Genomic DNA, 22492 nt, shown 5'->3' with positions numbered 1-22492 from the left:
TTCTAGGTTCTTGAGGCATGGCTGCAGACCATTATGCTGCCTAGATTGGCTAATGTGACAATTCTGCCAAAGCTTGCCTTGGTGACTGGATTTAGTGATAATGAAACTGGAACTACATCTACTATCAAAATCGATTATCTCCATCCAGTATCTTAGATTGTCTCCAGAGAGGGTTAATATTCAGTGTACCCAATTCTGAAGCATTTCAAGAGAAAAAGGGCCAAGCAGGCAAGGGTCAAATGAATCCCTCCCCACCCACCAAAATAGACTAAGCTAAACAGCTGAAAACTGAAGGAGTTAAGCAGGCATTTCTCCACAGATACCAAAATGACCCCGTGACACTAAATTAAGCAAATATAGTCTCTACACTTCCAGAAGTGCCATAAAATTCTAAAAACTCTCCTGCCTCTTTACTTAACATCACATTTATATTATGACAATATTTTTTTATCTTGTCTCAATTCAATAAACAATTTTGCCCATTTCTTCTCCAATTAACTGAAACACAAGAATCATTATGTAAACACTAATTCTTACCCAAAAGCCAGCAGTTACAGATTATTTTCCTACTATTTTTATATCTCCAAAAGATTGCTAAAAGAGAACAGATTGCCACTTAGAGTCTCAAACCACTTTCCTTCAAGCTCAGATTTCCTTAGACTTTGAAGCCTAAGTCAGATGGGCTACCTGAGGTTGTCCTGGTCAAGAAGAATGAAAATGAGTTATTTTAAGAACCTTCTCAGACCAATGCATTCAAAGCAACATTATTTTCGCTTTCCTTAGTGTCCACAGTCATCACAATAAAAAGATGTGGACAAAACCAATTAATTTACCATTAAGCTACACCTATTTCCTCAATCTTTATTTTACAACTGCATATCCAATTTATAAAGTAGACAGAAGATAGAGATTTATACCAACCTTAAAATTCTGATCTACGTCATCTTCATTTTCAGTTTCGTTTTCAGCTTCTAAGTCAATATCATCATTGTCGTCACTTTCATCTACTACGTCATCCACTGTGACACAAAACATGCTATAAGTAGGTCAGAGGTAAGCATTCTACAACATGCACATCCGAAGGAGAGATGCTATTTACATACAACATTGGTATTTCAATCACCAAAGGAAAAGTAATGAAATTCCTTATTAAAAATGTCCATGGGGCACCTGGGTGGCTCAGTGGGTTAGGCCTCTGCCTTTGGCTCAGGTCATGATCTCAGGGTCCTGGGATCGAGCCCCACATCGGGCTCTCTGCTCAGCGGGGAGCCTGCTTCCCCCTCTTTGCCTGCTGCTCTGCCAACTCGTGATCTCTCTCTCTCTCAAACAAATAAAATCTTTTAAAAAAAAAAAAGTCTCTAAGGCTGTCCTAGGTGTTGAAAAACCTATGAGATATTGAAATTTGGAAAAAGCACGGTAGAAATATATGGGTGTTTTTACTGATGTTCTCAGTTTTTAAAAATGAATGTCTTCTTTTGCAACAGACTGAATCAAACTGCTTATTTCCTGTACATGATAAATTTCAAGAACTGATTTCACTCCTTTAACAACTGATTACCCATCTATTTGTTTCAACGGCTACCATGTGCCATAAATGTAGTGTTGTGCACTGAGAATTTTTAAAATATATATATAAATACAGTCCGTGCCCTCCAGGGGCTCATGAGGTTAAAGAGCAGAAAAGACTAAACTACAATACAAAAGTGTATGTTAATGAAGGCAACATTTGTTTGGGAAAACAAAGGATGGAATAACTAACTGCAAACTGCTTCAGGTCAAGGGGCTATAAGTGATCACTCCACAAAACAGGTAGTAAATAAGCAGTATCCTGAAGAAAACAGAGCAGCTTTCAAGGCCAATATAAGGGTAGGTGAGCAGGGCTTTTAAGAAGAAAAAAAAAGAGTTGAGATGATATCCTTGAAAAATGGCAAGTGTACTAAATGTGTATAATTGGGAAAGTACTAAGAAAGGCAAATAAGAATGAGAAAACGAAGGGGGCCAAGTAGATTAGACTTTTAACCTATGGAAGACAAGCACTGAGAATTTTCAAGAGGAGAATGGCTTAATTCAACTTAACATTGCTCAAAAGATCACTCTGGCAAGCGTGAGAGAGGGAGCACATACATGGAAGGGGACCAATTAACAGGAGACCGTAACTGAACCAGTACAGCAGGAATGGAGATGAAGAAGGAATATGCGTTAGAGAAAAACTCAGGGCACAGAATGTAAAGGTCCATGAGGACTAAGGCTGTGGGGGAGACAAGACAAGATGAGTGTACGAGTACTCAGGTAAGTAACTGAGTGCTTTAAAACAAAGGAGAGAATATTTTAAAAGGACATTTTTCTAAACTATTTAACTCTATTGAAGAAGAAATAACAAATATTAACCGTATATATTAAGGTGTACAAATGTGATGATCTGATACAAATACACGTGGTAAAATGATTACCAAGATGAAGATAATTAACACATCCATCACCTCACATAATTAACATTGTTACTGTGTGTGTAAGAGCTCCTCTTATGCGCAAGAGCTCCTCTCGGCAATGTCCAAATATGCAATACCGCATTAACAACTACAGTCACGGGGCGCCTGGGTGGCTCAGTGGTTAAGCCGCTGCCTTCGGCTCAGGTCATGATCTCAGGGTCCTGGGATCTAGCCCCGCATCAGGCTCTCTGCTCAGCAGGGAGCCTGCTTCCTTCCCCTCTCTCTGCCTGCCTCTCTGCCTACTTGTGATCTCTCTGTCAAATAAATAAATCTTTTAAAAAAGAAAAAAAAAAAAACAACTACAGTCACCATGCTTGCTGTACATTAGATCCTCAGAACTTAATCTTCTTAAACAGCAAATCTGTACCCTTTGATCTCATCACCCCATTTACCACACCTCTGACCCCTCGAATCCAACATTCTATTCTCTATTTCTACAAAATCATATTTTTTTGTTTGTTTGCTTTTAAAGATTCTGCATGTAAGTGATACCATACAGTATTTGCCTTTCTGTCTGGCATATTCCACTGCCCTCCAGGTTTATCCATGTTGCTTCAAATGGCAAGATTTCCTTCCTTTATATTATCTGAATAATATTCATATATATCACTGTCCTTTATCCATTTATCCATCAAAGGACATTATGGTTATTTCTAAATCTTGGCTACTGTACATAATATCACAGGGAAGATGGGTGTACAGATCTCTCTTTAAGATAATGATTTTAATTCCTTTGGATATATATGCAGGAGGACTGTTAGATCATAGGTAGTTCTATTTTTAATTCTTTTGAGGAACCTCCATGCTGTTTTCCAGATCAAGTGTACCATTTTACATCCCCACCAACAGTACTGAAGAGTTCATTTTCTTTACAACCTAGCAAATAGTTCCTATGTCTTGTCTTTTGGGTAACAGTCATTTTAACAGGTTTGAGGTGATATCTTACTGTGGTTTTTATTTCCATTTCCCTGATGATTACTGATGCTGAGCAATTTTTCATACACTATTGGCCATTTGTATGTCTTCTTTGGGAAAATATTTATTCAGGTCTGCCCAATTTTTAACTGAATTACTTGTTTTTATACTCTTCAGCTGTGTGAGCTTTTATATATATATATGTGTGTGTGTGTGTGTGTGTGTGTGTGTGTACATGTATATATATACACATACACACACACATACGCATGTGTGTGTGTGTGTATTAGACAGTAGCCCATTCCCAGATAAATGTTTTGCAATATCTTCTTCCATTCTGTAGGGCAATAAATTGAAATTGCTGTTTCAATTTATTTGTTTCCTGGGCTGTGCAGAATCTCTTTAGTTTGTGATAGCTCTACTTGTTTATTTCAGCTTCCGTTGAATGTGCTTTTGGTATCTTACTCAAGAAATCATTGTCAAAAATAATCCCCAGGTTTTCTTCCAGGAGTTTTACAGTTTCAGGTCTTATAGTTAAGTTTTGATCCATTTCAAGGTAATTTTTTGTGAATTGTATAAGACAGGGATCCAATTTCATTCTTTTGCATGTGGATATCTAGCTTTCCTGATACAATTTATTGAAAACAATGTCCTTTCCCTACTGTGTATTCTTAGTGCCTTTAATCAAAAATTAGCTGACCACATATGCATGGGTTTGTCTGGGCTCTCTATTCCATTCCACTATAGGTCTATGTGCCTGCTTTGAGTACCATACTGTTTGGTTAATATGACTTTGTAATGGCTTGAAATCCAGAACTGTGATGTCTAGCTTTGTTATTCTTTCCCAGGATTGCTCTGGCTACTGGGGGTCTTTTGTAATTCCATTAATTTGAGGATAGTTTTTTCTATTTCTGTCAAAAATGCCATTACAATTTCAAAGAGATTACTTTAAATCTACAGACCACTTTGGGCAATATGGGCATTTTCACAATATTAATTCTTCCAATCCAAAAACAGAGGGTATCTTTCCCATCTATTTGTGTCCTCTTCAATCTCTTTCATCAATGTCTTATAGTTTTCAGTGTACAGGTCTTCAGCTCCTTGGTAAATTTATTCCTATTTTGTTTTTAATGTTATTGTACATAGGGTTACTAAATTTCTCTTTCAGATATTTTACTGTAATTGTATAGAAACACAACTGATTTTTACATATTTGATTTTATATCCTGCAACTTTACCAAACTTGTTTATTAGCTCTAACAGTATTTTGGCAGAGACTTTAAGGTTTCGTATATATAAGATCATGCCATCTGCCAACAGATGATTTTATTTCTTCCTTTCTGATTTGGATGCCTTTTATTTCTTTTCCCAGCCTAATTTTTATAGCTAGGATATCCAGTACTGTGTTAAATAGAAATGGTGAGAGAGGACAACTCTGTCTTCTTCCTGATCTTATATGAAAAGCTTTTAACTTTTTATCACTGAGCACAATATTAGCTACAGATTTATCTATATGGTCTTAATTATGATGAGAAACATTCCTTCTGTACCTAATTTGTTTAGAATTTTTATCATAAAAGGATTTTGAATTTTGTCAAATGTTTTTTCTGCATCTACCAAGAGATCATATGACCCCTCATCCTTCATTGTTAATGTGATTTATCGCATTTTGATTTGTAGATGTTGAAATGTCCTCGTATCCCAAGATGAATTCCACTTGATAATGGTATATTATCCTTTTAATTTGTTGTTAAAATCAGTTTGTTGTTACTTTGCTATGGATTTCTGCATCTAGGTTCACCAGATATTATGGTCTGTGTAGAAGTGCTAATAACACTGACTCCATCTCCGGCCGTCCATCTTGTTCATGTCCAAGCAGCGATCTCCCTCGGGGCCCAGTTATGCCCTGACCATAAAGCATGAAGGCTTATTCTGATCTTCCCTGAAGCAGTGTGCAGATGACACCACTTTGGATACCAAGGAGAGATCCTCTGGCGCACATATAGCACCACCTGAGAATTACACCCTTTCACTTCACATCTGCCCCTTACTCTATAAAAGCTGTGAATTAAGGTCTGGACTGGGCAAGAACAGCTGTGCAGCAGCACCTGGATTGCCTGGCCTTGTCAATAAGTTACCCTGAAAAAATTTTTCCCAAAGAAAAAAAATACACAATTATACAGAGAATTTCAAAGTGTTCATAGTCTTTGAAGTCTATTCATGGATTCCTATGGCTCAATAGATCCCAGGCTACAGATCTCTGTTTCGGACATACTCTTATATTTTAAAATGCATATATGAACCACTATTCCTATAATTATTTTACAAATGCAAAAACAGTGTAATATTCCTAAGAACAAGAACTCTACCAATATAAATAATATAAATTATATATAATATAAAAAATTAAAATTTTAGTTTGTGTAAAAAAATCCAGTTTGTTATAGCTGTGTATTATGTATCCTTGGCCAAGAGTTGGTTGATGTATTTCAAAATAGTATTACAATTATCCGGTATTACATAATTAACAATTTGTACTGTTTAATACAATGATTCTGCTACCATATTGTCTCTATTCATGTCATCTTAATTCATCACTGAACAGACGAGTAATATTTTACATAATTACTTCAGAAAGGGTACCTGGGTATTCTACTCCCATACCCTTACAGGCCTAAGAATATGTCACCTTCACCTATGGATGGCAACGCAAGTGTTCAAAAATCTAGAATCAGGACAAGCTGCTGCTTCACTATCTTTTGGCATTTAATGTTCTAGAGACTAAGTCTTGAGGTCAGGTCAATTCCTTCAACAACAAATGTTAAGCGTACATTAACTGTGTACAATGAACAATTAAAAAAAAACACAGTTCTACCCTCACAGAACTTATATTCTAGCTGAGGAAGGTAAAAAATAATGAAAACTGTGATCAATGTAATGAAGTCTGATATATGAAAAAGTAATAGTGAACAGAAAGAGGGTATTTTCCTTGTGTCTGCACAGTTGCTGTCAAAACCCTCCTCTCACATCTTAACCATGAAGTCTTGACAATCAGTGTAAATCTCCCTTTCTAATTTAGTGAGCCATTAGTCTGAAATGAGACAGGAAAGGAGCCCTCAGAAAAATACCATCTCTCTGTCATTTTTTCCCCATGTTTGGTGAATTCACTGCACTAGAAGTCAGCTTCTCTACCTATGTGATTATTCTGTACACTGAATAAAGAACACTAATGGGTAAGTCCTATATCCTATCTCCTTCCCAGTATTACCACCGGCTGTATCATACAGAAGTCTCGCTGGCTTTCTACCAGTTAAAACCACCAGTTAAACCCCCATAATCCTACACTGAGATACAGGAGAGAAAGGGAATCCAACTGCTCCCTGACTGTCTATCCGACTTAGGTGCTACTGGTGCCTCAACTTGGAGACAGACATAACTGCATTCAAGAAGGGAGAGCAGAGCAATGATGCTCTTCAATACATCCATATCTACACCACATACGTTGCATGTTCTATGTGTGGTTCATGAGAATGCTTCTTTTACCTTGTTCTCACTTCTGGTACAGACTTTCCCCTATTTTTAGAGTCTGTGGGTAATTTTATATCAATGGAAAAGAGAAACGAGACCACAGTTTTCACTTCACTATCTTACTCAAGTTCCAAACTGAGTTGTAGACTTTTTACACCCTTTAAAGGAAGTTTCGGAATAATCCATTTTGGTATTTTACATAGACTAAAGGTGTACTTTAATAATAAAATATTTTTAAAATAAAATCATAACAGTGAACTCTGTGATATATACCACTAATAAAGCTATATCAAGGATAATAAAACTAATTATAATTACCTGAAAATTCTCTTACATCACTTATTTCAAGTAATTACCTTTTAAAGAGAAATATAAAAAACCTTCCATTTTTATTGCAAAAAATTTATCAACAGATGAGAAAATGCTTAAGAAATTGTAATAATAGTCTAGACTATATTCTCTTTTCCGTTTAACTAGATCTTACCCCCCAAAATTCTACTTTTCCCCATACTAAAATTTCAACTCTTACTTCTTTTACTATGTTCCCAATATTGTACTGAAATAGCAAACAGCCAACTTCTGATAATTTCATTATTTTTATTTAGGTAAGTCACATGCAAGTTTTGTTAAGCATAAACCATAATATTTTGGTTTCCTGTGTTGTTAATTTTTGCCATTCTACTGGCGTAAGGTGGTATCTCATTGTGGTTTTGATTTGTATTTCTCTGATGGCTAGCGATGTTGAACATTTTTTCATGTGTCTGTTAGCCGTTTGTATGTTTTCTTTGGAGAAGTATCTGAACCCTCTTACACTGTTAGTGGGAATGCAAGGTGGTACATCCACTCTGGAAAACAGTATGGAGGTTCCCCAAGACACTACTAGGGATTTACCGCAAAGATACAGACATAGTGAAAGGAAGGGGCACATGCAGCCCAATGTTCACAGCAGCAATGTCCCCGACAGACAAACTTTGGAAGGAGCCAAGATGTCCTTCAACAGATGAATGGATAAAGAAGATGTGGTTCATATATACAATGGAATATGACTCAGCCATCAGAAAGGATGAATACCCACCATTTGCACTGACATGGATGGAATTGGGGGAGATTATGCTAAGTGAAATAAGTCAAGCAGAGAAAGACAATTATCATACAGTGTCATTCATACGTGAAACATAAGGAATAGCACAGAAAACAACAGGGAAAGGGAGGGAAAATTAAATGGGAAGAAATCAGGGAGGGAGACAAACCCTGAGAGACTCTGGACTCTGTGAACCCAACTGAGGGTTGCAGAGGGAGGAGGGTGGGGGAATGGGATAACCAGGTGATTGGTATTAAGGAGGGCACATGAGGTGATGAGCACTGGGTATTATATGCAACTAATGAATTGTTGAACACTACATCAAAAACTAATGACGTACTATATGCTGGCTAATTGAACATAATAATAAAAAATTAAACAATTAAAAAAAAAGAAAAATATTGGTAGTTGTTTTTCTATTTTCACCTTCCCTTTTCCCAAGCATTATAATACTGTGCATATTTATATGCAAATTCTGAATCATTAGAAAACACTGCTGTGAACCATATGCACTAATATCAAACCTTTTTGTTAGGAGAACTATGAATTTACATAAGGAAACTAATCCTGATAATAGAAATTGTAAAATTTTTAAGTATTATTTAAACAGCTGAACTATTTATTACTAGTAGATAGAAATTACTCTGTTAATTTGGACTAGTATTTTTTTATGCTTCTTAAAGTACATATTACCTTCTCTTTTCAATTTTTTAATCAGTGAGTCATCTGTTAAGTTCTTTCTTACCACAGAAATTTCATGGGAATATGCAGAAACTCTATGAAGAGAGATGAATTATTTTATAATAAAAAAATGAGTGTAGGGGCACCTGGGTGGCAAAAACAGTTAAGCCACCGACTCCTGGTTTTGGCTTAGGTCGTGATCTCAAGGTCCTAAGATTGAGCCCTGCATCAATCTCTAGGCTCTGCACTTCCCTGCTCCAGTCAATAAGATTTTTTTAAAAAATCATATTTTTGGTGATTAGGTATTCTTAACTTGAAAAAAAATGAAGTTCACCAGAAAGTTAGAAATGTAAGCCCAAATATAATTACCTAAATATTTAATGTTTACACTCTTATCCTTTGAAAATTTACGTAAACTCTGAAATAATGTTCCTATGTAGTGCTTAAATTTTTTCAAATTCAAATTTACATAAATATAACACATTCTACATTATTGCCCTTAATTATCAGATCTCAATTTCTTATATTTGAAGAAATAGTTAACTAAAATATAATGTGAAAGTTTATTGTGTTTATTAATGTGTCTTCTTTTGCTGAGGAACTAGAAATGAGAAAAAAAGGTCGACAGACACACAATTCCAAGACCACTGAAAGCCAGCAGTAAACATACAGTCTTACCTTCGGGGGGTAAACTGTAGAGCTGGGCCACAGGCCCAGTCACAGGAATAACTGGCAGCTGGAAATGGAAAGAACTTTTAATCGTTGGGAGTGGCAGGCGATTTTTAGGAAAACACTTCCTCATTATCAAACTAGAAGTGTTGACAAGGGGATCAAGGGTCCTGACTGCCAAACATTCCTGTTTTTTAAGAAAAATAAAAAAAGAAAAAAGATATTATGCCTTTGGTGAATAACTGAATCAACTTTACGTTACTTCATAAAGTAATACATCAATAATTTTCAAGAGACAAATACCACAAAAACCTCTATTTTAACATACATGATTATAAAATAGCTCTGGTTATTCAGAGGTATCTCTTCATAAGTAAGAACTTCATATGGCAAATTTAATAATACTCTTCCTAAAATACTGTAAGCAGAAAACAGCACCATCTTTGGCCCCCAAAATCACCAAAGTCTATGAGTCCTGCTTTATCCCTGGTTTCAGTTACCCATGGTCAACCGTGGCCCAGCCCTGATGATCTTCCTTCTGACCTCAGGTCAATACTAGCCCTAATGCTACAACACAACATACCTACAGCATTTCACCTCACTGCATCTCATCACAGAGGCATTTTATCATCTCACATCATCATTGTAAGGATGAGTACAGTACAATAAGATATTTTGGGAGAGAAGGACCACATTCACTTAACTTTCATGACAGTATACTGTTACAGTTGTTCTGTTTTACTGTTAGTTGTTAATCTGTTACTGGGCCTCATTAATAAATCAAACTTGATCACAGATATGTATGTTTAAGAAAACACACATTGTATATATAGGCAAAGTACCATCCAAGGCTTCAGGCATCTAAGATCCAAGGGATCTTGGACCATATTCTCCACAGATAAGGGGAGACGACTATGCTAAGTAGTATCTATGAGTGACCTACAAGGCAGTTTGCAAGCCTAGGGCACAAAATAAAATTTCTTTTTAATTTAAGGGAAAAAGAAAAAAAACATTAAGTAAAAAAGACAGTAAGAAAGGAATAAGAAATAAGGAATGTGCACTGGCTGAGCTTTTCTCAGAACTGTATCAGTTATCATACAATAGCACCTTTAATAAGCTGACTCTTCAACTTATAAAAAATAGTCTGATTACCAAGATTTTAAGTGCTAAGAGTTTAATACGCTGTCCTGGTATCCAATCTTGACAAGGGCTAATAGATAGGGGATTTGAACCTGTAACATACAACGCTATAATTTTTATTATTATCGACAACTGGCATGTAGATAGCATTTTCATATCCCATAAAATTTTAATACAAACTTTCACATCTGACCTGTCAGAATAGATGAGAAACTAAGGCTCAGAAATGTTGAGTGGCATAAACAAGGTCACCCAACTCTTCCTGATATATCAATTATCCATGACTGCCTACATTAGGAATAGTAAAAACAAGTGCATATGATTGATCTAGAAAAGAAAAAGCTTAGGGTAAACATCAATTGTGTTTACTGGTACCTTAACTACTGCCATGTAAAAAGACACTGTTTTGTGTAAGACCAGGAGGGCACAACCAAGATGAGTGGCTGCAATTTTAAAAAGACAGATTTCCTTCTAATAATTTTAACCTTCTAAAAACAAAACGGTTGCATTTTAACATCCCCATTTGCCCAGGGCTGACAGTCTTCTTGCTAAAGATACTGTTAAGAAGGTTTACAATTAAGATAGCCAGCAGAACTAAAATTCCTAACTCCAGGTTTCACTCTTGTACCTTCTCCGTGTAAAAATGCTCTATCCAGAAGAAAGACCCTGACAACGCTCCCAAACCAGAGAACTGCATTACACTGCAGTTGTAAAGGACCCATAAATATCTTATGAGGGGAACATGCAAAACTGAGTACAGCCAACTGCACATCTTAGAAAACATGGCTATACAGATACCCCTCCTGCCCACTGGTTGGATTTATACATCCTCCTTTCATCTAAAATCTCATATTGCAGAGATATGCACAGGGCCCTTTCTCCAACTCAGTCTGATGAGGTCACGTGAGAAAGGTTTATTAAGCCTTTTGGTTTTCAGATTTTTTTCTTAAATATATTTATCATACTTTTTTGAGTATTTATAAGAAATACTAAGTTTTCTTAAGAACCAAATAATATCATTAACACATAACCACAATAAGAGGAAGAAAATTAAAAACTCACTTGTGAAGTGTTATACAGAATTTTCATGCCGTTGGCATCTATAAATGCTTTTCTTCCCAACTTGATGTTTGTAACACTTTTTAAACTCTGTAAAATTCCTTTCCGAATGAGCATGTTTCTATGCCGGTTATCATGGCGGTGCCAATCTACATAAATTGTTAAAAGGACTTGGACATATCCTCTGTCTACAGCTCTTCTGGCGTTTGTTTCTTTAACAAAAGAAAATTGAGAAAGAACATTTTTTAAATGACAAGAGAAAAATGGTAGACTAAATTAAATTAAAATTATCACAATACTGTAATGAGTTCTTACCATTTTTTTCAAAAAAATATATATAGCAGCCACATATTTAAATATTTTTTCCTCTAACAAAATAAATGAAGTCCCAGATGGCAAACTACATTATCATCATTGTAACTTCTATTATAAACCTTGTTTCCACTGAAATTAACTCTATTGACTATAGCTTCCATCACAAACTGTATATATTTCCACTGAAACCAAATGCTTTGATTACCCCCACAATTATATAAATATCCATGCCATAATAACACTAAGTTAAAAATAGTTATAAAACTTTCAGTAAATGAAATGTAAGAACCACTTTACTGTTTTCTGGTCATTAATTATGTAATGCAATAAAAACTATTAAAGAGGTTTCTTTTGTAAATGGTTGGTTTTACTGGGGTAGAATTAACAGAAATCCACAAACCTGATCTGTTTTATTAAAGTGTTAATATTTTAGATTATTAACCAAAAGGGGAGATTTCACTAAAATGGACGTAGGGAAATTCTATCACAGCAACATCCTGAGCCCCTCAGTATAACACTGGTGGGCCAATGATAGGAACACAAACTAATGGGGAATACCAATCCATGCAAGCTTGTTTAGTTACAAAGAAATTCCAACTCTCCTTAACCTAAGTTTACCCTGGCTCATGGCATAAGCACCAAGATAACGTAACTGTAAGGTAAGGCTCTGCTACTTTTAGTTACCTGGGAGAATTACTACAGCTTCCAAATTGCTAATATGTACCTAAAACATAAAGATGTTGAGATTAACAAACTATTAATGCTCTTTCAGAAACCCTGTTCTGACTTCAGGGAGCTGGAAGAAATTCACAGGGTGGGAAGAGGGGCTTTCTTATGTAAAAGCTTTAAAAGCTCTTCTGTGTCTTCAAGAGCTACAGGGCCAAGGCTGGGTCTATGTATACAATCTGGTCAATAGTTCTGACTAACAGCAGTTTCCTGTATTTTAAAGGAATATACACTTCGTTTACACCACCTGGAGCATATAAGCCTTTAGTTTACTAGTTGTGACTATGATTTTCTTAAAAGACACTATGAGCTTACATGGTGTTTATGTGAAATATTTAAGTTCTTATTAAAGATCAAATAAGAAACTTGCCCATAACTCAAACACAGGTGCTAAATGAAGAGATGCTGAACAGAGCAATCTGCAACTGAGCACAGCTAAAAAGTTTAGTGAAGGGGTTTTTATTCCTGTGTTCAGGACACCTAAAACTATCAGCCTATGTCTCTTCTTCCCTCTCCGTTAAAAGACAACTCAGGTTCCCCTTTAGACTGCGACATCTCATCTATACTCTAGCGTTGGCCCTTAAGCTGCCTATCCCTCTGCACTGTGTGCGTACACAGGTTCTTTACTTTACACTCGCTCAGGGTTATTTTGGTGGCATCATTTAGCCTTTCGTTTTTTTCCTCTTGTTTATCCTTTTAAAGTAAGCAACTGCCCCCTCCCAGAAAGCAGTTAAAAAAAAAAAAAAAATCAATGAATGAAAATGTTCCAAATGCTCCAAATTTTGGAGAATGTTCCAAATGTTCCAATGTTCCAAAATGCCCCAGTGCACTTAAAAATATGCAAGTGCTACTAAACATTATCTTTCATTATTAAATTTTTATTCTGTTTAGTGCCATGTGCCCTAAGAAAACATACCTGATATAAACTAGACTCATCCTACTGGTCAGTTACTTTTTTTACCTAATGAAGTAAAACAGGTATGTTTTTCCACCATCCTCCTTTGAAGGAGGAGGGAGTGAAAGGAAAATTATGACTTAAAACACAAGATACCAGATTATCCAATTTCTATATACAGTTGAAATTTATGAGGGTTTTAGTTTTTACTAACTTAGAATCAGTGATTTTGTCATCAGTGATTCTGAAAATTAGTAACTTCGATTGTAATAGCTATTTTAATCTACTCTAAATCAAAAATATATGCCTATATTAATTTAAAAATTAATCTTTAAATGATGATTTGAACCGCAAAGTCAGGGCACAATAAAGCCAGGCTACAAACATCTTTTTTTAAAATTAATCCAAGTATTATTCTCTGATCTTGGTCTGAAGTTTATCACATCATACATGAAAATAAAACTACATGGCTCATCTAATTGAGTCCCACACATTTCATTTCAAAGATAAAACTCTTAACTGAATTTTATATACTCCGGTATAGAATACTAATACCTAAGATGACTTTTTAAGTTTAATATGTGTAATAAATCATTACTTTACCAAATACCAGATTTTCAACCAATTAATCATTTGCTACTATTCAAATGAACAATTCTGGTCATTCAAATTTAAGGGCAAGTTGTTCTCACCCTTGATAGACAGTTTTGGGGAAAAATAACATTGAAAGCCATCATATCCTTGGGTCTATATATTACTGTGGTTAAGATGTTAATTTAATCAACCAATGAGAATGGAAGTGCTAACAAAAGTTAATATTTAAACCACAGATACTGAATACCCTGGAGAGAAAGAACATATAAAACAAATAAATTACTCTCCGAGGGAATCATATCAAAAGACACATTTACTCCAATGCTTCAATTCTGAAGATAAAACAGTTCCTTTAGTTTTTAAATGAACTTAGTAAATTATAAATTTGCAGTCATTTTTAATGCTTGAAACTTGAACTTGATAGAAATAAAACTTCTAATAAGAGGTTTTCAAATGAAAATCATGTGTGTTCAATATACAGTAGTTGTTCACAATATTCTTCATAGTAAATATCCCCAATATCATGTTAACTTCATTTTTTTTTTGTTAACTTCATTTTTAAAAGGATGATACTTACATAAGATTTACATGTTACTTGTCTCTATTAACAGGACTTTATATTTATATACTGAACTTATAAAAAGTCAATATAGAATAAATTACATAAATGTACTCTACTATAGCTCAATAAACGTAAAGGACACTAGCTATGATGTATATCAATCAACCATATGAAAAGACAGAATCAACTTTGACATTAATTATAACAAGCTAGCTTTGTAACTACAGACTAAATCTACATTTCCAGTTTCTTTAACATAGTAGACAGAATACTCGGAAAAATAGTATCTAGTATTTCTAGTATTTAAAAACTTACTTGATTTTAGCAATGCAGCAAGAGTGTCTAAAGCAACCCTGTCAACATGAGAAAACACAAACAACAACAAAACTAGTAAAATTAATCTACAATAGTAAATTCATACAGTCTTTTCAGATAATTATTATCTAATCCAAAAGTCATTCCTGTTAAAGTCAATTACATATGGTGTTTTTCTGATGCATCTCTCCTTTCAGGTTAAAATTGGGTATGAGGAAGACTGAAATTTTAACAGGCAAGCATCAAAAAAAAATTTTTAAGGAAAAATAAAAAACACTGTTTAAGTACTTATATAGATTAGATATATAGAAACAATTATTGTACTTGTATCTGACCCTGATCGAATTCACAAAATAACAGTATTAAGAATCAGAGGCCCTGATTTACAAAATATTAAAACAAAAACAAGTTTTAACATAAAATTCCTAACTACAAAATTCTACAGATACTCATAGCTATCTAACTTTAAAGAATTTTAGCTCTATCAAGCAATAATCCTAATATTCAAGGTGATAGCAAATGTAAAATATTTTGGAACTAGGACGTTTGGGGAGAAGTAGGAGCCCTTAACATTTTTCAACCATAAGGCACCAAAGAGAATAATGAACCCAATTAATATCTAAAAAAATCTTACTGCCCATTAGAGGACAAGGAATCACCCAGAAACTTAAAAGTACTTATATTTTCATTGAACATAAATACACAATATGCACGGTGAAATCAACTGCCATTACTTAGCTTTAAAAATGTACAAAACATCACTGTGGAAAATCTATAATTCAAACATTTAAAAAAAAGTAAGTTACTGAGGAAAAGGCACTTAATTTCAGTAACTTTAAAAATCTTAATTTCAGTAACGTTAAAAATTTAAAAATCTAAGGCTACAGACTACAGTACCTGTTACCGAGATTTCAACAACTATAATTTGCATAAAAATACGCACTTTGTCAAATGTAAGCATGTCACTCATCATTAAGCATTTGTTGAATGCCTACTAGACACTAACTGTAGCAAGTTCTTCATTGGAATAAAATTAGAAAACTTATCTCTTCCACAAACAATTTTACAAACTAGATAATGTGATAAAATATACACACCTATGAAAAAGCTGCTCAAGAAATTAAAACAAAAACAAAACAATGAAGTAAAAGCTGCACACACTAGTGTGTTTGGAGACACAGCATGACAGTGTGTAACGGCAAAGAGCACAGTTGACCAGAAGACTGAAGATGGATGCTGGTTCACAGTAAAACTTGTAATGACTGTCTAGAATTAGGCACAGAGTAAGTGCTCATTTATAATAAATGCTCATTAATACTACCCTCTAGAACAAGTCATTAACAGCTATGTTTTGGTTTACTGACACTAATAAAGCAATTATACAAACCTTAATTTAACAGTCATAAAAAGAAAAACAGAAGTATATGCTTTAAAAAACATTACAAATTCAAAACTGGAACTTTCTCAAAACAATGTGAAGTTCTTGTAATGAGTGAAAAGGAACTGAAAACTATGAAATTACATACTGAATTTTCATGGCACTAAATTATCAGTAAGAAAGTTGCCAAAACCTTACAATTATGCACTAAAATGTACCTAAGATTATACAACTACCAGCATAAGGATGGCTTTGAAATTGATCAAAATTAAACACAGAACTAAAGGGATCTTCCAAGTGAAACAGCAATACAAAATAAGAAAGAGAAAAGAAGCAAGATCTGATAAATGCCAGAAATTGTTACAGATAGCTTACATATGGGTTTTCTAGTTTATTTTTTTATAAAGATTTTTATTTATTAGTCAGAGAAAGAGAGAGAAAATACAAGCAGCGGGGTGGCAGGCAGAGGGAGAAGCAGGCTCCCTGCTGAGCAGGGAGTTCAATGCGGTACTTGATTCCAGGATCCGGGGACCATTACTGAAGCTGAAGGCAGACACTTAACCGACTGAGTCACCCAGGTATCCCTGAGTGAAATTTCTAGTTTAATTCTTTTTTTCCCCCTGCTTTAATTCTTAAAACAATCCCGGTCCATAGAAAGGGCACATTTTATGGATAAAGAAACCAAAGAGTTCAGAATACAATATGCCTACGGTCCCATAAAAATGAGATGCTATGGAAAAAGAATAATAAGTCTCCTGTTGCAAAGGAAACTTTCAAAATCAGAAATATCAGTCTCTGCCAAAGAGAGGTTGAAGTCTTAACCCCCAGTACCTCAGAATGTGACCTTATTTGGAAAGAGGGTCACTGTTGATGTAATTAGTTAAAATTAGGTCATACTGGAATAGATGGTCATTAATCCATTATGACTGGTGGTGCCCTTATAAGAAGAGGAGAATATATGAAGACAGACACACAAGGAGAGAACCTCATGTGAGCATAGAGGCGGAGGTTGAAATGCTGCAGCTCCAAGCCAACAAACACCAGAGATTGCCAGCAAACCACCAGCCAGAAAGAAGCAAGGAAGGATTCTCCATAAAGGTTCCAGAAGGAGCACTGGCTCTGCTGACAGGATAACTTTGGACCTCCAGCCTCCAGAACTGCAAGACAATACATTTCTATAATTCTAAGCCACCGAATTTGTACTAGGTACTTTGTTATGATAGCTCTAGGAAACAAATACAATCACTTGGATGCAATCAACTGCAATGAATTTACAGGATTTTCCCACCTACAGTTAAGACTGTATTCAAAATTTTAAGTATCTTAGAGTACTTTTAGAAATAGTCTTTCTCCCTGGTTGATAGCAGTTTAAAATACATTTGAACCAAATAAAAGTGCTTCTGACAGCTTCTAATCTACATGTTAACTACATGCTTTTGGGTTGATAGTTATTCTTTAACACTGGCAAAACTAGGATGTGAACCCAGTTCTTTCTGACTCCAAAGCTCATCATGCTTGTTTCACAGCTGCACAAGATTAAAAGAAATTATGAAGGGGCATCTGGGTGGCTCAGTCGGTTGGGTGTCTGCCTTGGCTCAGGTTGTGATCCCAGACTCCTGGGATCAAGCCCCAGCCCGGGCTCCCTGCTTGGCAAGGAGCCTATTTCTCCCTCTCCCTCTGCCTAGTGTGCTTAGGCCGCAGCTCCCCCTGCTAGTGTGCTCTGTCAAATGAATAAATAAAATCTTAAAAAAAAAAAAAAAAGAAATTACAAAGTTTGGTGCTAAGCCACTTGGTATTTTTGCTAAAATGTTATTTAAAATGTATTTTTAGGGACGCCTGAGTGGCTCAGTGGGTTAAGCCACTGCCTTCGGCTCAGGTCATGTTCCCTGGGTCTTAGAATCGAGTCCCGCATCTAGCTCCTTGCTCAGCAGGGAGCCTGCTTCTCTCTCCGCCTCTGCCACTCTGCCTGCTTGTGCGCACGCGCTCTCTCTCTGACAAATAAATAAAATCTTTTTAAAAAATAATAAAATAAAATATATTTTTTAAAACTTCAGTACAAAAAAATTTCTAAAATTCTCTGACACTTATAAGCCAGGACATATTTATAAAAAGTACAGAAGAATTTTAGAATAACAAATTTATCAAAAAGCACAGTCTGTATTATGTTAATTTTCAGTTCCACTATTTTATACTTCCTCATATATTCTTCCAATCTTCCTATGTCCCACACAGAATAATACAACCAACAACTGGTTAAAAAGCACGCTGTGGCTTATTCGTTTAGGAGCAGAGAAGGAAGAAGAGCTTCAGCTCCAGGTACTCATGAAAACTGTATCTCCTTTAAATTGGAGGGGAGGAGGTGTCAATCCTTATGGGGACATTCAAGAAGAACCCATTACTTCCTGGGTTCCCTCCATCTGGATTAACAGTGTTTAAATCCAAAACCTAAACTGGAAAGGAAAGGACATCTTCAAGGGCAGCATCACCCTCCAAAGATAAATAATAACCCTAATCTTATTCCACTAAGCACAGGGCATTGTTTTAGGGGAGGAAAAAGAGCAAGAAGAGTGTTCCAGATGTCGAGATTTTTTTAATTAAGGGAGAGACCCTAAGATCATTAAAAATGATAGAGAGCAAGATACAGATGTTTGATCAATGAATCTTTTATTCTTTTTAAAGTAAAAACAAAGAAAAAAATTTTCTTTTTTAAATATAAATACAGGAAGGAGTGAAGGGATAATTTAGATAGCTCTATTTTCTCAGGAGCTTAGACCCATTAATTTCTGCCTAATTTTGGATATATCCCTGTACTGTATATTATAATGACACTTGTGAAATGTTGTGTTTCTCCCAGGAACATTATACTAGATTTGGTAACTGGTTAGAATAGGCTAATATAGACCTTAAGAATGAGATCATAACCACTAGATAAAAAACAAATTAAGAAGTACTTTACAGGCGAACCATAAGAGACTATGGACTCTGAAAAACAACCTGAGGGTTTTGAAGGGTCAGGGGTGGGAGGTTGGGGGAACAGGTGGTGGGTGATGGGGAGGGCACGTTTTGCATGGAGCACTGGGTGTTGTGCAAAAAGAATGAATACTGTTACGCTGAAAAAGAAATAAATAAATAAAAAGGGGAAAAGAAGTACTTTACAGGTCAAGGGGAGAAATGGTATATAAATTTAAAAATATTGACTATACACTTAGTCCTAACTAGAATTAATTCACATCCACATTACTACATTACTTACTTAAACTGATTACATTGCATTCATAGGCATTGTGTTAATTAGAAGAATCATCTCATTAGAACCTAACATAAACCTTCTGCTGTAGGGGCTAATACTATTATTTATAGACATGAAACCAGGGCATAAGTTAGGTAGCGTACCATGTATCCTGGAGCCAGTAAACGACAGAACTAACATGCAAAACCAGGTCTCCCTATCTCCAGAGCTCACTCACTACACTACACCAATTCTGTAAGTTGGTTTTACTTAATTGTGATATAATCACTTTTTGTTTCGTTACATTTCATCAGAATTCCAGAATTATGTATGATCTTTACATAAGTAAGAAGTTAAGACATCCCACCAAGTAATATTTCGTGAATAAATGTATGTGCAAATAAGCTCCCATTTTCAAGAAGGATATAAGCTAAAATATTTGACTTTTTTTTTTTTACCCTGATCTTTATTTCAAAAAGAGTGAAAAGACTGGAAAAGTTCTGAACTTATTTGTAAATTTAACCAAAGAGTTGATGTGAGTTCTTCCACACAAGTCACAACTAAAAGAAATTGAAAGAATGAGAAAATTAGAAAAGTCACTATTTTGCAGCCCCTAAAGAAATATGGATCTAGACGATGTCATGAAATACTGCTAACTTATTAGTTGAGAAGTGGAGGGATCACCTCAAGCCAGTGATATTAAGTGGTGCAAAACAGAGTACTAGCACCACGGATGAAATATTTGTGACCAGAAAAAAAAGGAACCCAAATCTAATCAAGCCTCCAGATCTATCAGCCTACAGGAAGTTGGAGGGATATACCTACATGTTAAAGGACCCCAGGATACAGTCATCTTAATCAAAAATGCTGGGACAATCTACAAGACATCACCTAAGTCCTCAACAAATAAATAAAACAGAATCCAAAAATAGAGGAACTGTTATTGATTTTTAAAGATTTTTTAAGATTTCAATATATAGCAATCAAATAAAATGTACAGATCTTATTTGGATCTTGACTGGAACAAGCCAACTGTAAAGAAGACATTTCTTAGCCAGAAAATATTAAGGGATGATATTAAGGGATTATTAATATTGCTGGACAAAGAAACAACAGTCCAGAAACAGTAAAAGAAAAAAGTTGTGTCTGATAGTGACCATACTAAAGAATTCACAGAACAGGGGCGCCTGGACGGCTCAGTGGGTTAAAGCCTCTGCCTTCAGCTCAGGTCATGATACCGGGGTCCTGGGATCGAGACCCATATCCGGCTCTCTGCTCAGCGGGGAGCCTGCTTCTCCCTCTCTCTCTCTGTCTCTCTCTCTCTCTCCTCTCTCTCTCTCTCTCTGCGGGCCTCTTTGCCTGCTTGTGATCTCAGTCTGTCAAATAAATAAATAAAATCTTAAAAAAAAAATTCACAGAACAAATGTAATAGCTAATATTTGCTTCGAAATACCCCACCAAAAAAAAAAAAAAAAAAAGAAGGACAGGGAAGGGAAAATGGAGATCAAAATGGCACAAGGTTGGTTACTGCTGAAACTGGGTGGTGGGTACATCAGTTCTCTTCCAGTTTTGTGTAGGTCTGTAATTATTCTAGTCTATTTTTGTGTAGGTTTGGAAATTTCCTAAATGTGATGAGGAATAATGTGTTCACCTTGCTTGGATTCTGATTCAAACAAACTCATTATAAAAGGGCACTTTGAGACAATGGGAGAAAATTAATAATTTGGCTGAGTATGATTTTAGTATTATGGTTATTTTTTAAGTTGCTATTTAGTAGAATACTAATAGTATTCTACTGAAGTATTCAGGGGGAAAAATTATAAAACATCTTGGATTTTTTTTTTACAGAAATTCATATATGAGAATGACATCTGGGTTTGCTTTAAAATACCTCAGCAAAAATAAAAGCATAAAGGGGAAATAAATGAAACGAAAGTGGCAGAATGTTAATAACTACTAATTTCAAGTAAGTGATTAATAAACCTAATTCAAAATAATTTCAGCCTAATATAATATAAACTCCAGGTATCTTTGAATAATTCCACAATAAAATATTTTCTTAAAAAATGACTTCTAATATGGTTTAAAAAAATATTAAATATAACCAAATAACTGGAAATTGCTGCATTTTCTAAGGCTGAAAGATCTACCAAGAAATAAATATGTATACCTTATAATATATATACATAATTTAAAGTAAGAAAAAAGACAAAGAATGACATTATTTTGACAAAAAAGAAATGTATAAATTTAAAATACATTCAGATAATTGTGCGAATGAAGGATGCCGTCATTAAAAGATTGCAAACCTGGGTAGGGAATATAGTAGGCATTCAATAAATGCTTCTGAATGAATGTTACTCTGTCAATGATCATTTTCCTCTTATATTATCTAGGAATGTTAGACATCTAAATTTCCAAAATACTATAGTCAACAAATTTAAAGGTTTCTAATTTTGATACACCCCTGAAGATTAAACTTTCTATTGAAGAAAATCTTTACCATAACAAAAATCAATATTTAAGAATGAAGAAAGGACCCTAGATATAATACAATTCAACCTGTTGGTTGCACAGATAAGATGATGAGGCCCAGAAAAAATACACCTCTATTTATACCCAAAGTATTTACTCACTTCATGAGACCCGAATTCTTCTTACTAAATGGTCCAATGATTTTAAACAGCAGCTCCACAACTCCATTTTTCCCTAAGGATACTGAATTCACAGCTAGGAGGCAGAGGAAAGGATGCAAAATGATTTTAAAACCTCAACAAGTAGAAATGTGTACTCTTGGTGCTATAGAGCTGAAAACATACACAAATTCTTTAACAGACCCAAGTCACTCATAAAGACAACCTTAGCCAATCACTTGAAGGGAAGACTATTGTTTTTTGTTTTGGCTTTATTTACTAC

The 22492-nt window shown here is 35.0% G+C and overlaps 1 protein-coding gene across 4 annotated transcripts in view; it reads right to left on the bottom strand.

Annotated features, from left to right (window-relative positions):
- The window catches only part of AGTPBP1 (ATP/GTP binding carboxypeptidase 1), a 159406-nt gene that overhangs the window by 83125 nt on the left and 53789 nt on the right, over positions 1-22492 (bottom strand). For all 4 annotated transcript variants that reach the window (XM_046023396.1, XM_046023397.1, XM_046023398.1 and 1 more), the window contains 5 exons: positions 22213-22306; positions 14970-15007; positions 11566-11774; positions 9373-9550; positions 922-1019 (listed from right to left, as the gene is read on the bottom strand). In XM_046023396.1, the coding sequence (XP_045879352.1) occupies positions 922-1019; positions 9373-9550; positions 11566-11774; positions 14970-15007; positions 22213-22306 (617 nt within the window). The remainder of the gene's footprint in view (positions 1-921; positions 1020-9372; positions 9551-11565; positions 11775-14969; positions 15008-22212; positions 22307-22492) is intronic.

This window comes from Meles meles, chromosome 11, assembly GCF_922984935.1.
Source record: "Meles meles chromosome 11, mMelMel3.1 paternal haplotype, whole genome shotgun sequence".
Lineage (NCBI taxonomy): Eukaryota > Metazoa > Chordata > Mammalia > Carnivora > Mustelidae > Meles > Meles meles.
The sequence above is the reverse complement of the archived record's forward strand: the minus strand, read 5'-3'. Positions and strand labels throughout refer to the sequence as shown.